Source organism: Stigmatopora argus, chromosome 13, assembly GCF_051989625.1.
Source record: "Stigmatopora argus isolate UIUO_Sarg chromosome 13, RoL_Sarg_1.0, whole genome shotgun sequence".
NCBI lineage: Eukaryota > Metazoa > Chordata > Actinopteri > Syngnathiformes > Syngnathidae > Stigmatopora > Stigmatopora argus.
Window position 1 is genome coordinate 5790827 of NC_135399.1, and position 15391 is coordinate 5806217.

A 15391-nucleotide genomic window follows, 5' to 3' on the forward strand; every position below is an offset into this window, starting at 1 on the left:
AGCAAGTCTTATCCGCATATAAGCCGTAGCCTTGATTCAGTCATAATTTTTTTTTGTTACAAATGCGGCTTATATGCGAGAAAATATGGCGCATGCCCAGCCGAAGGGGGGGCCTAATCTTTTAACACTGAAACATTAAATTATTTCTCTGCATAATCATTTTATGATTGTTTTATACTCTCCTTGCACCCAAGTAGACCGACAGTACACCATGTACTCTTGGATTTTTTTCCTCTCAAAAACGGCAGTTATGATTAAAATAGTTTATGATCTTCAAATTAACTGACACCAACAGCATGAGTCACATTTCGTTTACAACACATACATGTTTCCGAGATTGTTTTTTTTCCGATTCAGTCTGTGCTTGTTAGCCCAACCTCAAGCATTGATTTCGAAATCCAGCCAAACCACAGAAGAGCAGATTGACGTGCCGTGTATCATGTACATGGCCAAAATCAGGCTGGCTTGTAAATTTCTTCTCCTTATTCATTCTCCAACAATTGATAGAAGATAACCTGCTCAGTCATTTCGCACTTAGAGGATATGAAATAAAAGTAGGCTAAGGTTGTTTACCCAAGTGGAAATCCTTCAGGCTGGCATTTAATCTCTCACGCTTCTTGTTTCATTTTTGACAGCCGTAGCGGGGAAATAGATTTAAGTGAAAATGCACGCAAGAGTTTTAGAGTCCAACTTTACTTTTTAGATAGAAATGGAAAGAAACTGCGGCCCTGCTCTTCCGTTGTGTGAGGTGTTAGATGTACAGTTTTAGCACTGAGGTTAACCTCATTGGGGGGGAGGGTCCGTGGGACGTCTGCTTTGACGCATTTCCTGCAATATCTGTGCTGCAAGATTTCATCACAACCGTAGATTTTCCACCAGACAAGACACATGAACATTGTGTCTGCTTGTGGTTTGTGCGGCTAAACATGCATCTGTCTTTTTGTTGCGCCATGAGAGGATGTATTGTTTGACTGCTTTTCACTGTAGGCCCGATAGAAATTTATGTTTTTCAACATATAGTATGGCTGCCACGATGAGTCGACAACTACCATTAAATACATATTTAATGTAATTTTTTTTCTATAGTTCATGTCCTCACTGAATCCTCTTTTTGGAAGAGTAAATATTCTGTAGTCAAGCTAGGTTTTTTCATAAGCCTAAATGGCTAATTGCTTAAATACTATATTTGTGTATCTCATCTCATCTCATGTTCACAACTGCTTCATCCTCATTAGGTTTGCGGGGGTGCTGGAGCCTATCCCAGCTGACTCCGGGCCAGAGGCAGGGGACACCATACCTAGGGGCAATTTAGAGTGTCCAATCAGCCTACCATGCATGTTTTTGGAATGTGGGAGGAAACTGGAGTACCCGGATGAAACCCACGCAGGCCCAGGGAGAACATGCAAACTCCACACAGGTGGACGTGACCTGGATTTGAACCCAGGACCCCAGAGCTGTGAGGCCGACGCGCTAACCACTCGCTCCACAGGGCCGCCCTCTATATATATATATATATATATATATATATATATATATATATATATATATATATATATATATATATTTACATATATATATATTTATATATTTATATCTATATATGTATATATATATATATTTATATATATATATATATGTATATATATACATTTATATATATATATACATATATATATATATATTTATATATATATGTATATATATATATATTTATATATATATACATATATATATATATATATATATATATATATATATATATATATTGGTGTGGGGGCTACATACTCGCTCAGGCATTTTTTTATATATTTATTTTTCAAAAATACTTTAAATTCTTTACATTCTAATGAATTTGTATGAAGGGACTTGCCAATATTCTGCCCATTGTTAGCTAGGATAATCTCCAGCTCCAACACGAACCTAATCAGATTTCAATCAATTATGAAAACATTATTTTTCTTAACTCCAATACTACATACATACACTGATCATGTTCCATTCATTATGCATAAAAGGTACTTCATAAATGTGATTTTTGAGGTCATTTGTTCCCTTCGGTGTCGAGCTGAAAGTGCTCGGTCCACAAAGACTGCTCTTGCTTGTCTCGGGACGTCTTAGCCTGACGCTTCTTGAGCCTCAGCACTAACAGGAGGAGCAGGCACAGGCACAGCACAAGCACCACTACAGCCACGAGAAGGCCAATCCACGTAGCCAAAGGACAGTCTGAGCGTGATTCACTCTTTCCTGCACAAACAGCGACAATGATAGTCATCCATCACGGTGGCTCTTTTCATTAATCGACTTTGAGTTTGTCACTGTTAAACGTTCAATCCATAGAAACTGGGAGGGAAAGCAGCAAATTGAAATTTTTGAAAAAGGAATACAAGAGGAGCATTTCATTTGTTTCCATTTTTTTTTTACATTTAAATGAATATTCATTCATTTTCTGCAACGTTTATCCTTGCAGGGGGTCCTAGAGCCTATCCCAGCTAGGGGACACCCTGAATCAGTGTTCAGCCAATTGCAGGGAGAAACTGCAATGAATTGAAAAATGTATACTAAAGACAAAAAATTAAAATAGTTAGTTTTTTTTTCCTTTTAAATGTAAAATTTATATTTTTTGAATATTCTCCATATTTTCAATAAAATAAAGATAATATGTAATTTATTTTCGAATTTTGAAATATTCATTCATTTTCTGAACCGGTTATTCTCAAGACATTTCCGTTTCTCAAATCTCAACTTAAATGGTTGTTATTTATACGACCTTAAAGCTACTTGAGATTTTTTACTGGATACCCTGAATCGGTGGCCTGCCGATCGCAGGGCACGAAAAGACGGACAACCATTCGCACTCACACTCACCTAGGGGCAATTTAGTGTCCAAGCCGCCTACCATGCATATTTTTGGAATGTGGGAGGAAACCGGAGTACTCGCAAGCGCGGGGGACAACATGCACGCTCCACTTGTGAAATAATAAATCAAAAACAATAAAATTACATTAAAAATATAGAGAGAGAGGCTCAAAATGAACATGAATTATTTCGCCGGCAAAAATTCCAGTTGGGCGGCCCAGCGTCTGAGTAATGAGCACTTCACTTCACAGTTCTGGGGTCCTAGGTTCAAATCCAGGTTAGTCCAGCTGTATGGAGTGTGCATGTTCTCCCGGGCCTGCGTGGGTTTTCTCCGGGTACTACAGTTTCCTCCCACATTCCAAAGACATGCATGGTAGGCTGGTTGGACACTCTAAATTACCCCTAGGTATGAGTGTGAGCGTGAATTAATTGTCTATCTCGTTATACCCTGAGATTGGCTGGCCACCAATTCAGGGTGTGCCCCGCCTGGTGCCCATAGTATGCTTGGATGATATGCTCCTGCACCCTTTCGACCCTAGTGGGGAAAACGGTATGGAAATTGACTGAATGAAAAATTCCAGTTCAAATGGATTGAACGTCTATCGCCGTCAAATGGCCACCAATTGGAAAAGTTGCCTCAAGCTACCTTGCGAATAGACGCTGATGTTGGAAAAGCCGGAAGTCTCCACCGCTGCTTTCCTCCAGCCATCAGCTAGGGAAGGAAGCCACTCTTCCACTTCGCAGAAGTAAAACCCACTATGTGAAAGAGACGGCTTGAACACAGTAAGGCTGAATTGGTTGGGCAAAGCATGAGCAAATCTCAGTCGCTCTGTACTGGCAAACCAAATGTGCCGTAAAGTGGAGTTTGAGTAGGAACGTAAAGTGGAGTTCGGGTAAAAAGTGAATATGGCTCGCTGTTGGGACTCTGGCTTCTCCTTCCAAAACCAGGTTACCTGGAATTTGGATTCCAGGCTGGATTGTTGGGTGATGTCACAGTGTATGGTGAACTCTTGGGATGTGCTGACATTTAACTCCAACTCTTGTTTCACGAGAGACAGCTTGATGTCTGTCAAAAAGGATCCAAAATTTTAAACAGTACAAGTCGGAGAAATTCCCCCGTAGAATCATACCTGGAGAATTGACAGAAACAGCTATAGAATTCCCATCAGCCGAACCCGTCCTCTCCATTTTCCCGCCAGTACTAAGTTGGTACTGCTCAACTCGACACCGGTATTTCCCGCTATCCACCTGGTGGACGCTCTGAATTTCAAGGCCGAAGCTACTCCGATTGGGTCTGGAGAGACGGATCCTCCCCTGCATCCCCTGAAGATCCTTACGGTCCGAATACCTCAGTAAACCAAGATGATTGAGCTCCAATAGTTGAGCATTAATAGGAAAAGATCCCAGCCTGGAGTAGAACCATGTAACAGTGTAGAAACAAGTCTTACTGGATGCGTCTGAGATTAGATCACATTTTAGTTGCACTTTGTCTCCTTCCTTTGCAATGACCTGCTGTTCTTTTCTATCCAAATGGAGACTATCTCCTGGATGAAGGACGAATCACAGTTAATCTGGTACAACAAATAACGTAGAACACAAAGAAATGTCTCACCAGGTTGAATGAGCGTCAACTGAATGCGTCCGGCCACTGCCTGGAGAGGATACCATTCACCATGAGGATCTTTCAGCCACTCCACGACCTCACAAACGTAAAAGCCACCATCTGAAGTCTGAGAATCACGAATTGTCAACTGAAAATTCGGACCCTTTGTCTGCTGCATGCTGAACCGCTGGCCGTTGTCCTTGGTTACTGAAGAGTCTCGATCCCATTTCAAGATGGTCACATTTTGAGTCTCTTGCTGAAGAAACCATGTGACAGCGAAATGCGAAGATCCAGAGCGAGATGAAACAACAGAGCATTGGATGGAGATATCGCCGTTGATATTTCCCGTCAAGTCGGGTGTGGGTGTAAGGATGAGGTCGCTTACTAAGAGACAGAGGGACAGGAACAATGTTTTAGCTCAAATGGTTCATGGAAAACTACTCTACTCCACCTGACTTTACTCTACACCTGGTGTGGCCAAGTCCGGTCCTCGAGACGCCCTATCCAGTCTGTTTTCCATATCTCCGTCCTCTACCACACCTGAATCAAACGATCAACTCCTCAGCAAGCTGTCCAGAAGCTTGATACCGATCCCGATGATTTGATTCAGGTGTGTTGGTGGAGGGAGACATGGAAAACAGACTGGATATGGGCTCTCGAGGACTGGACTTGGCCACCCCTGCTCTACACGTACTCGCCCAACCCTCACAATGCCAATCAGCTGACCTGGATAGACAAAGACAACAGGGAGTCCTCCAGTTGTGACTGAGTTCTGTTTCTACGCTGGCAACGTAACCGAAGACGTAACGTAAGATTCTATACTTATCATTATAGCTGATAGGTGGATGAAGAAGAAGGTTTTCAATGGTTGATTTGCAACCCAAACCAGAAACCATGATTACTGTAGGCCGTAGTTGACGCCAGCAAAATCAACTAGCCACCCCCCTCCCCTCTCATGACAACCAGGCAAAAAGCATACAGGAAACAAGATTTGGTACATTGCTGCCCTTATTTTTAGGTTGCGTTAACCAGAAATGTTTTAACTAAAGCCTATTAAGGTGTGTGTGTGACCACAAAATTGCATTTGACGACGAATGAGGCGTTTTCTGGCGACGAGTTAAGTTTGATCTGAATGCAGAATATCTTGACCGATATCCGGTGCTATCACCCTCCTCTCTCCATTCTACTCATGATGTTAAACTTTGTATTTGTTTGAATGAACCTGGAAGACTTACCTCTCTCCTTTTGGGCGGTAATATGAACTAAGGATGGTGGAAAAGGTAAAGATACTCATCTTAAAGTAGAAACATTGTAATGACCTGCTGTTCTTGTCATTGAAATGGGTTGAGGACATTGCAACCCAAGTATATTCCTTGTACCATATTGGCCCAAATATAAGACGCTAATTTTTGCATTGAAATAAGACTGAAAAAGTGGGGGTTGTCTTACATTTGGGGTCTAGACGTTGTACCAATTCACAATGCAAAGATAGCGCTAGATATCTTTAAAGTGAATGCTGAACTTAACTCCCCAGGCCAAAGCGAGCCCATGTCACAAAGAAGAAAAATAAAAATAGCGGTAGCATGAAGAAGCTAAATAAAAAAAATGCGATAAGAATGAAAAGAGGAGAAAATAAATGATTACAGATCAGTTCTATAAAGGTTTAATTACCTGGGCGTTGGACCAATACCATTAGCTGGTTTGAAGGCAGAAGCATTTTATATATGCTTTTCTGGAAGATCGACACCTGGCACTGGTAGCTCCCCATCTCTTTGTAGCTAGCACCATTGATGATAAGGTAGTAAATTCTCTCATTTGGTGCGTTACTAACCCTAAGATGGTAGCGTTGTTGTTCGCCAGACCAACTGACAGCACCATTGGAGGACATGGTCAAGATTGTTTCCACAGGGGAGGAGGCGCGCTTCAGACTCCAGGTCAGTGTGATGCCGAAATGTGGCCCTTTAATACGACATATCAATTCCACATTGTCTCCTATAGTCACAACGCTATTACGGCTTATCAGATTCACCTCCACAAGCAACTCTGGAAATGAAAAGACAGTTTTTTTTTTAATCTGTAGTCTATGATAATCGGTGACATTCACAGTTCTTGAAAACTAACCGGTAGGAGCAACTGTTATTGCGGTTGTCACAAATCTGCTGGACTTGCTGCGAGTGTTCCATGCAGACACCATGCACTGATACATGCCCGAATCGGCCACCGTGATCTCATCGATCTCCAGAACGAAGACATCCTTCGATGGGCGAGAAGCACTGATTCGAGTGGCGACGTCATCCGCCGTCTCCTCCACTACGCCCTCCTGACTTAGACTGATGATGTTGCTGAAAGTGGACATTTGCTGTACTTTGCGTTGCCAAGTGACGGACAGCTGACCCTTGTACCCTTGCACTTTGCAAGCTAACTTCAGCTTGTCACCTTCGTTGAGATGCACGCTTTGTTGCATTTCCAGCAACATTTCACTAGCTGCAATGAGACAAGACAAAGACGGAATTAAATATAAGAAAGCTAAAGAGTCAACTTTTTGCTCTGATCCCAACAATGTCAACATTATTATTCATTCATTCGTTTTCCGTAAAGCTTATCCTAACAAGAGTCGCGGGGGTCAACATTATTATTTAATATTGAATTGCAGGGTTAGCTGACCTCCAGATGCGCACTTACTGTACTTACAGTCAATAAAAACATTTTTATTTGAATTGAAAATTCCCCATATTACAGGAACAGGACTTAAAATAATAGAATATGACCTGGAAATGCTCGAAAACAACAGAAATTGAAAGTGACCCCAAAAAAGGAAGTTACCCTAAAAAGAAATTGCCAGGAATCACCCCAAAACTAACAGTAAGTCACTTAGTATTGCCCTAAAATCACTTCATTCATTATCATCTATATCCTAGATGCTAGTTTACCAATTTAAAAACAGTCCTAGATAATTTCTACAAGATTAGCACCATTTTTCCTGGTGATTCAAGAAATTATTTTCAGAAATTTAATTGTTTTTCTACTTGGATAAACTTGATGACACTAACTAGAGTAGAGTTTCCTGAAGGAATGTTAAGTACATAACCATGTATAATATATATATAAAGATATCAAATACTACTATATAATAATAGCACCTGGAGCTGAGACGCTGACTTGCAGGGAGTTGGAGTCTTGCCCTTGCACAGGGATGCCATGTTGTCCACTTTCTTGCGGCCATACTCTGCACATGTACTCTCCCTGGTCTTCAGCGCTGACATACTGCAATATGAGACGGTGATCCCCATCCCTGATCCTGGTGGCCCTGAGCTCTCCTAGTGTCTCCCGTCGACTGTTCTCAGATGTCACTGACAGGACCCCCGTGGGGCCCATTTTGGCTAGCTCGGCACCTTGACGGAGCCAAGCTACGGTGAAAGACCTTTCTTCCGGCTCATGCGTATCGACGCTGCATGTGAGCAGCAACTCTTCGCCCTCCTGCAGAGATATCTGCCGCGCCGAGAGCTTCACCACCAGGGAGACCTTGTCTGGTGCTGACTCTATTAGGTAAAGAAAAAAAAGAAATCAGCACAGAGAGACAAAAGAACACCCCACATCCTGTCGAGAAGACCAAAAATGAATGTCTGCCCAGCATGTATAATTAATACTGTTACAGATGGTGTCCTTTAGCAGGACGCATGGGTTACAATGACTACAGGTGTGCCTCAGGGCTCAAACCTGAGTACCTACGCTTATTTATTTATTCATATATTTGTTTATTTATTTACTTATATATTCATTTGTGTATTTATGTATTTATTAACTTACTTATTACCTATCTATTTATGTCTAAAATGCCTTTCCTGCATCTGCATTCTCACCCCCTTGCTACTGTGACAATGAAATTTCCCAAATACGGGATGAATAAAGTTATCCAATCCAATCCAATCCAATGAGTTAAACCCTCATCCTTGAAGTTCTAAGGTTCAGGGTTTAAACCCTGCATGCACGTATTCCTCAGTTTTGTTAGGGTACTTAAGTTTCTTCATTGAAGACGCAAAACTGTCTCTTGTAAAATGAGTTTCATAACCAAAAAGGGTAGAAATTCTAACCTTTGCTTTTGACATTCAGCATTGTCTTTGTTGCTGTCTTCTGGGTCAATGAGAACCAAGACAGGTCAGGATCCTCGATCCATTCTTGAGCTTGGCAGTAGATCCGACCTACGTCAGATGGCTCCAACCTTGCTATGGTCAGCCTGTAAAGGGTATCTCCGGCTTTGTCCAGCCTCACCTGGTCGGATTGATAGCGCCCTAGAAATTCCGGGCCAGGTCTTAACGTGAAGTCTCGGTCCAGAGACAGGATGAGTCGTGACTCTGCGTCGCCTTCCTTTTGGAGGTACCAGCCCACGGACAGGTGGGTGTGCTGCTTGGTGCTGCTAAAGGCCTGGCACGTTAGAGCCAGCAATTCACCCTGGTTGTAGTTAAGCGAGGCCAAGACATCCGACGAGACACTCAGGGAGTCATCGATTACTGCGTAAAAAATGTTTAACTGAAGTATAATGCTGTGCCACAGATGATGAGGGGTGAATAAATGGATAAAAGTTGAAATAAATACATAAACAAGAACAAGGAAAAAAAATGGAGAGAAATATAGCAAACAAATTGAAACAAGTAAATGCCAATTGAAATAAATATGAATGTAAATAAGTATGCACAAATTGAAATATTGAAACAAATATTGAAATAAATACCTCTTAAAATAATATAAATTATAACATTCTCATCTCATTTTCTGAACTGCTTTATACTCATTAGGGGCGCGGGAGTGCTGGAGCCTGTCCCAGCAGGCCCGGGGAGAACATGCAAACTCCACACAGGTGGACATGACCTGGATTTGAACCCAGGACCCCAGAGCTGTGAGGCTGACGCACTAACCACTCGCTCTACCGGACCGCCCATAACATTTTTATTTTATTTTTTTAAATTATATGCTTTATTCTGGGACTCCTGGTCATAAACAGACAATGTCAGTCTTGATCAGGGGTGCTCAAACTTTCTTTGCTCAAGATTTCCTTTTCAAATGGCCAACTTCCCGCAGTAAAAAAAAAATTATGGACCACCGACAAAGCTCAGCAGTTATGTAAGTTATGTACTCCCACTTTTACAGCGCACGATCTATTAAGCAAATTATCAGGAAAAACAGAACTAGCAAGATACAGGATCATTCAAAATAAATTACCCAATTTCATGACACAACAAATCTTTCTTGAGTAAATGTATGAATCAGAATGAAGGACTGGATTTATCAAAAGAAGATTTCCCGGATCGATTCATCAACATCGAATATAGAACAACAACAAGAATCAAATGAATTGATTGGGATGTGCTTCAACATGTTTGGGAAGAATTCTCATATCGTATTGATGTTGTTCTTGCTGCAAGGGGTGGCCATATTAAGCACGAGAAATAAAACTTGACGGCTAGTACAATACTTGTATACTACTACTATATTCATCCTTTCTCCCATCAGTTGTCAGGGTATTTAACAAAACAAATGGCTGAATGTTAAAACCAACCTTATGTATACCTTATGTACATGTAAATCTATGTGTATGCATGTATATGTATATTTATGTGTATGTATATTTATATATGTATGTGTATGTATATGTATATTTATATATATGTATGTGTATGTATGTACATGTATATTTATATATATGTATGTGTATGTATGTATATGTATATTTATATATATGTATGTGTATGTATGTACATGTATATTTATATATATGTATGTGTATGTATGTATATGTATATATATATATATATATATATATATATATATATATATATATTTCAGCAACACGCTTATCTATTTATTTATTCATATATTTATTTATGCATGTATTTATTTATTTATTAACTTAATTATTACCTATCTATTTATGTCTAAAATGTATTTTCCTGTGTCTGCATTCTCGCCCTCTTGCTACTGTGACAATGATATTTCCCAAATACGGGATGAATAAAGAATCTAATCTAATCTATTTTTCCTTCATAAAATAGGGTCATTGTTTTTCAATTAGCGTATTTATTTCTTCTTATAACTTATGTTGATGTATGTTGTATCACCACATATAAGCAATTCATCTTTTTTTATAGCGTTGCATTTGTATTTGTGTGCAGGCGTGTTAGCACAACGCTGCAAGAGAAAGACTGCTGCTGCTCTTAAAATACTCAAAATTGGTCAGCACTTGTTGGGAGGTGGGGCATCTGAGACAGTTTCCGTCGACTCACCACGAAAGGGCGCCAATTTAATGCATATAACTACGGTGCTTTTTTGAAGTGTCCAAGATCAATGTATCACCTAACAAGAACCTTTCACAGCTAGTTTATGTTAGACGCGGCTGTCGGCTCCATACATGAGAAGTTGTTTTCGGCAGAGATACTAATGCAATTATTAAAAGAGACAGATATGCATGTTCCAAATATATATATATATATATGTATATATATATATATATATATATATATATATATATATATATATATATATATATATATATATATATATATATATATATATATATACATATATATACATATATATACGTGTATATATATATGTATATATACGTATATATATATATATATATATATATATATATACACATATATTTTTGGGGGAACATGCTTATCTGTCTCTTTTAATAATTGCATTAGTATCTCCGCCGACAACAACTTCTAATGTATGGAGCCGACAGCCGCGTCTAACATAAACGATGTTGCAGTACAAACAAGACATTGTTTGGCAAAAAGGAAACTGGCTGGATCAAATCTTATTGCTATGCGATCTATCAATAGTACCCTGTTTATCGACTGGAAGATCTCGATCAATATATTGAGCACCCCTGGTCTTGATGAATGGTAACTGATTGATTACCTTTGACAGTAGTTTTCACACTGTAGATTCCATCATAATCAGTATGTTTCGGGTTGATGACGGTACATTCGTACTCCCCTTCATCATCTTTCTGTAGACTTTTTATCTCAAAAAGAACCGAGTTGGGCAACATGTGCGTTAAGGCCACGCCCGGGCCTCTGGTGCGGTACTGGGCATAACCGAAGTCCGGGTCTGCTGTGCTGATGACATTCAGGACAAAAGAAGGATTGGTGGGCTTGGCGACGCGGAATTCAAATTCCATCCTGGACGTGACAACGGCGAAGCCGCTCACGTTGCAGGAAATTGAGAGGTGGGAACCCGCTGTGCGGTACAGGGGCCCCGCTTGGACCCAGGTCAACGCACTGGCATTTCCTGAGTAGGAAACAAACCCCAAAAAGGTTGGACAGTGAACTTCTGCATAAATTGCGCTTCACTAATCAACAATTAGTAAAACAATCTTACACATACATTTGCATTTTTCTGCTCCCCCCAAAAATAGTCTCATCAATAATATAAAATGGGGTAATAATTTTCATCATTACAATTAAATCATTGGATTCCATTTTTGGTGCTAGCCAAACATCTAGCGCTATCAATGGTTGTTTCATTTTTTTAAAAGAAGAAATAAATAAATGAATTATGTATAATGCTTTACCACATAATTCTGAAAAAGAATTTATAGTACTTTAATTTCTTTAAAAATGTAAACAAAAAATTAAATAATAATTTAATATATTGCAAATTTGTATTTGTTTGGTTTTTTGCATAATAGCAAAATAGCAAAAATCATTACACTAGAAAATGATCAGACAAGATGATTATTTTTGTCCCTAAAATACAAAATAAATGCATTAAGAGTCAATTTCAAAATGAATGTACAATCTTTTGTTGAGCCTCTTCATAGTCATTTCAATTATACAAAGAATTAGACATACCAAGATGTAAAAATGTAGCCATGGATAGAAACAAACAAACAATCCATAGGTCAAAGCTTGGCATCTTCAGTCACTGCTTGACAACAAATGTGTGTTCTCAAATACATTTCTGTGGTTTCCTGTCATCTACTAAGAGGAAGTCTCAAGTATTTCCTGCATTCAAAATCAAATACAGAAAAACCTTGACATATGAGTGTCCCAACATAAGAGAAAGTTGAGATACTAGATTGAGATAGAAGCATGAGATGCGGCCGTCCGGGTGGCCGAGTGTGCGAGACGCTGCTTTTGAGAACAGCATCGCTCTGTCTTTCTTGCCATATCTCCCTCGTGTAAAGATATCTACGAGCAACGGTTGTACAGGTTGCATTTTCTACTGGAGATAGTGTGACCGAGTCAATAAGCCAAAACACCAGCGAAACCATTCAAAGCGAGTCGTGGCTGGTCCGATCATTTTAAAAAACGAACTGGGATACACTCGGTTCTAAAGCACGGAGAAGCTGGAAGTTCCGACTCGAAAGCCGCGGTGGAATACATTAATAATAATAATAATCGATAATAATCGGACATAGGCCCTGTCGTCATTATCAACAACAAAAAAGCCTACTTGTCATCACACCCAGAAACTGCGTGTGACGAAATTGGTGGTGCTTCTCCATAAGCTGCGTTTACTCGGCAAAAGACCTAAATAAGTGATAGTTACGGAATCTTGTAATTTGGCATTCTGCTGTTATGGATACAGGTCGCTTACCTCTCACTGTCTTTCACTTACCTTCAGTCAGCTAGTAGGAGGCAGATCACCACCCAAACATCTTTTCATATTACCGCAAAAGGGAATGTGTGTTATGTTATCGCAAATTTAGAGTTCTGATGGATGTGGGGAAAAAACTGTCCTTAAGCCTATTTGTCCGTGCTTTGTGGGACCTATAGCGTCTGCCAGAGGGCAGCAGCTGGAACAGATTGTGACCAGGGTGGTAAGGGTCCCCTATGATGTTCGTGGCTCTGCTGAGGTAACGAGGGCTGGCAATGTCTTCCAGTGAGGGCAGAGAGCAGCCGACAATCCTCTGGGCAGTGTTAATAACTTTCTGCATGGCCTTTTTGTCAGCCGCCGTGCTTCCAGCGTACCACACTGTGATGCAGTACGCCAGGATGCTCTCTACAGTGGTTCTATAGAAGGTTATCAGAAGCTTGGTGCCCAAGTTGTTCTTCCTAAGTACCCTGAGGAAATGGAGTCGTTTCTGAGCCTTCTTCACCACTGCCGTGATGTTTGTAGACCATGAGAGCTTATCTTGAAAATCTTGGTCTCAGTTATTGCACAAGAAGGTTTAAATTGAGTGTAACGTAAGATTAAGATTTTTTTTTAAGCGTGTGTATAGTAATCTAAGATCATTTAGATTAAATTTAAAGTTTATGTTACGAGTTCGTCAACGCATTCTCGTGTTCTTTCTCTTGTCCGCACACACCACTAGATAGGTATTTGTTACTTTGAGTAGGTGGTGAATTATAACAAATAAAAAGATGTTTTCCCATTGTAATATCCTGTTTTGGGTGTTTTTTCAGAGGGTGGGAACGGATTAATTTGTTTTTAGTTATTTTATATGGGAAAATTTGATTCGAGATACGATTAAATTGACATACGATCTCGATCCGGGAACACATTAAACTCGTATCTCAAGATATTATGTTTTATGAGAAATTTCTGAAATAACATAAATAAATAATATAAATATAAATAAATGATCATTCCGAAGATACAGTAAACATTATATTGGAGCTGTAAAGCTCAATTGATATTTCAGGAAACCTTTGTTTTCCCCCCCAGAAACAACATTTTTAACAGCAAACTACACTCCAAAATAGGATCTCAAGATTTGTTCATTTTCACGTTTTAATTAATTGATTTTTAGAAATCTGGAAAGATCATGGGGCAAAAATGTCCCAATTAAATCAAATGTGCAAAAAAGCAAATAAAGGTATTTCCAAAAATATTTCAAGCATTGATAAATCTAACATAAATTAATATTGTTTTTCCACGTTTATTTTAGTCAAATATGCACCTAAATAATGCCAGTTTGGGTAAAACAAAAATAAATAAACTTAAGTTGAACTAAAGGGGTCGGCTTCGTCTACTAATGAGATTTCATAGTGACAGTAGCAAGAGGGTGAGACTGCAGATACAGGAAAGGCATAGTTACACATAATTTCAAGTTAGACAATACAGTCGCAAAGGCCGCTGAACAACAAAGCAAAAGCACAAAGTACAAAGCAAAGCAATGGCCCTTTTTTCAGGGAGTTGGAAACCCTAGGTACAATGCCATTAAATTATCTAATTTATTAATAAATTAATGACCTGCTTCACAAAGACATACAAACTCCACACAGTGAGGACCGACCTGGGATCGAACCCTCGACTCCAACACTGTGAGGCCGACATGCTAACCACCTGGCTGCCTTTTGCACTAACTTTTTTTTTAAATATATGTGATAACAATATAGTATCAACATTGATCAATTCTACACAGCCAGGTATCGTAATCAGAGGCAAAATGGTATCGGTGCATGATGCATCATAAGTTCTCTATCAACAACTATCAAATGAAGTCTAATTAGACAAGTCAAACAGTCAGATCATCAAAATAGTTTTCTAGAAATCTTAAAAATATGTTGTTTTAATTAGTACACTGATTAAAATATTTCTTTGCAAAGAGGGTGCACTCATTTAGGATATGCACTGTCATTCAAGATGACACGAGTGGTTCATCTTTTACCTACTTATTAACTAAGGGTTAAATTAGAATGTTATAACCATATGAAGTCGGTGTAATTATGGAAAGGAACGCAATACCATCCACATATGTTATTATTTAATTTTGGAAGCTATGAATGCACTGTACGTATGTTCTAAGAGCAGTGCCTACACCATACTGCCATCCAACGGTGGTCTTTGTTATCGCTACAATTTAGGGAAATACCAAACGTTTATTTTTTTAATTTGGCCCGTGATATTTAACTATTTCAAGGGGCAGTCATTTAACTTATTGGCTGCCCTTGAAATTGAATTGGACGTCTATGGCAA

General features: G+C 39.4%; 1 protein-coding gene across 1 annotated transcript; it reads right to left on the reverse strand.

Annotated features, from left to right (window-relative positions):
* Positions 1–1778: 1778 nt before the first annotated feature.
* LOC144086754 (immunoglobulin superfamily member 3-like) lies at positions 1779–12433 on the reverse strand. The gene is made up of 10 exons (XM_077616832.1): positions 12319–12433; positions 11384–11755; positions 8551–8967; positions 7600–7998; positions 6581–6943; positions 6131–6502; positions 4469–4843; positions 3987–4400; positions 3503–3922; positions 1779–2244 (listed from the first exon to the last, which is right to left on the reverse strand). The coding sequence occupies exons 1-10, from the start codon at positions 12380–12382 to the stop codon at positions 2042–2044; spliced, it is 3399 nt and encodes a 1132-aa protein (XP_077472958.1). The 5' UTR covers positions 12383–12433; the 3' UTR covers positions 1779–2041.
* Between the last annotated feature and the right edge of the window lie 2958 nt (positions 12434–15391).

Coding starts and splice junctions, on each gene's coding strand:
- LOC144086754 (XM_077616832.1), bottom strand. CDS start 12,382: ATGCCAAGCTTTGACCTATGGATTGTTTGTTTGTTTCTATCCATGGCT. Junction 7,999..8,550: donor GCTGAATGTCAAAAGCAAAG/GTTAGAATTTCT, acceptor TTTACCTAATAG/AGTCAGCACCAGACAAGGTC. Junction 2,245..3,502: donor CATCAGCGTCTATTCGCAAG/GTAGCTTGAGGC, acceptor CTGTTTGTGCAG/GAAAGAGTGAATCACGCTCA.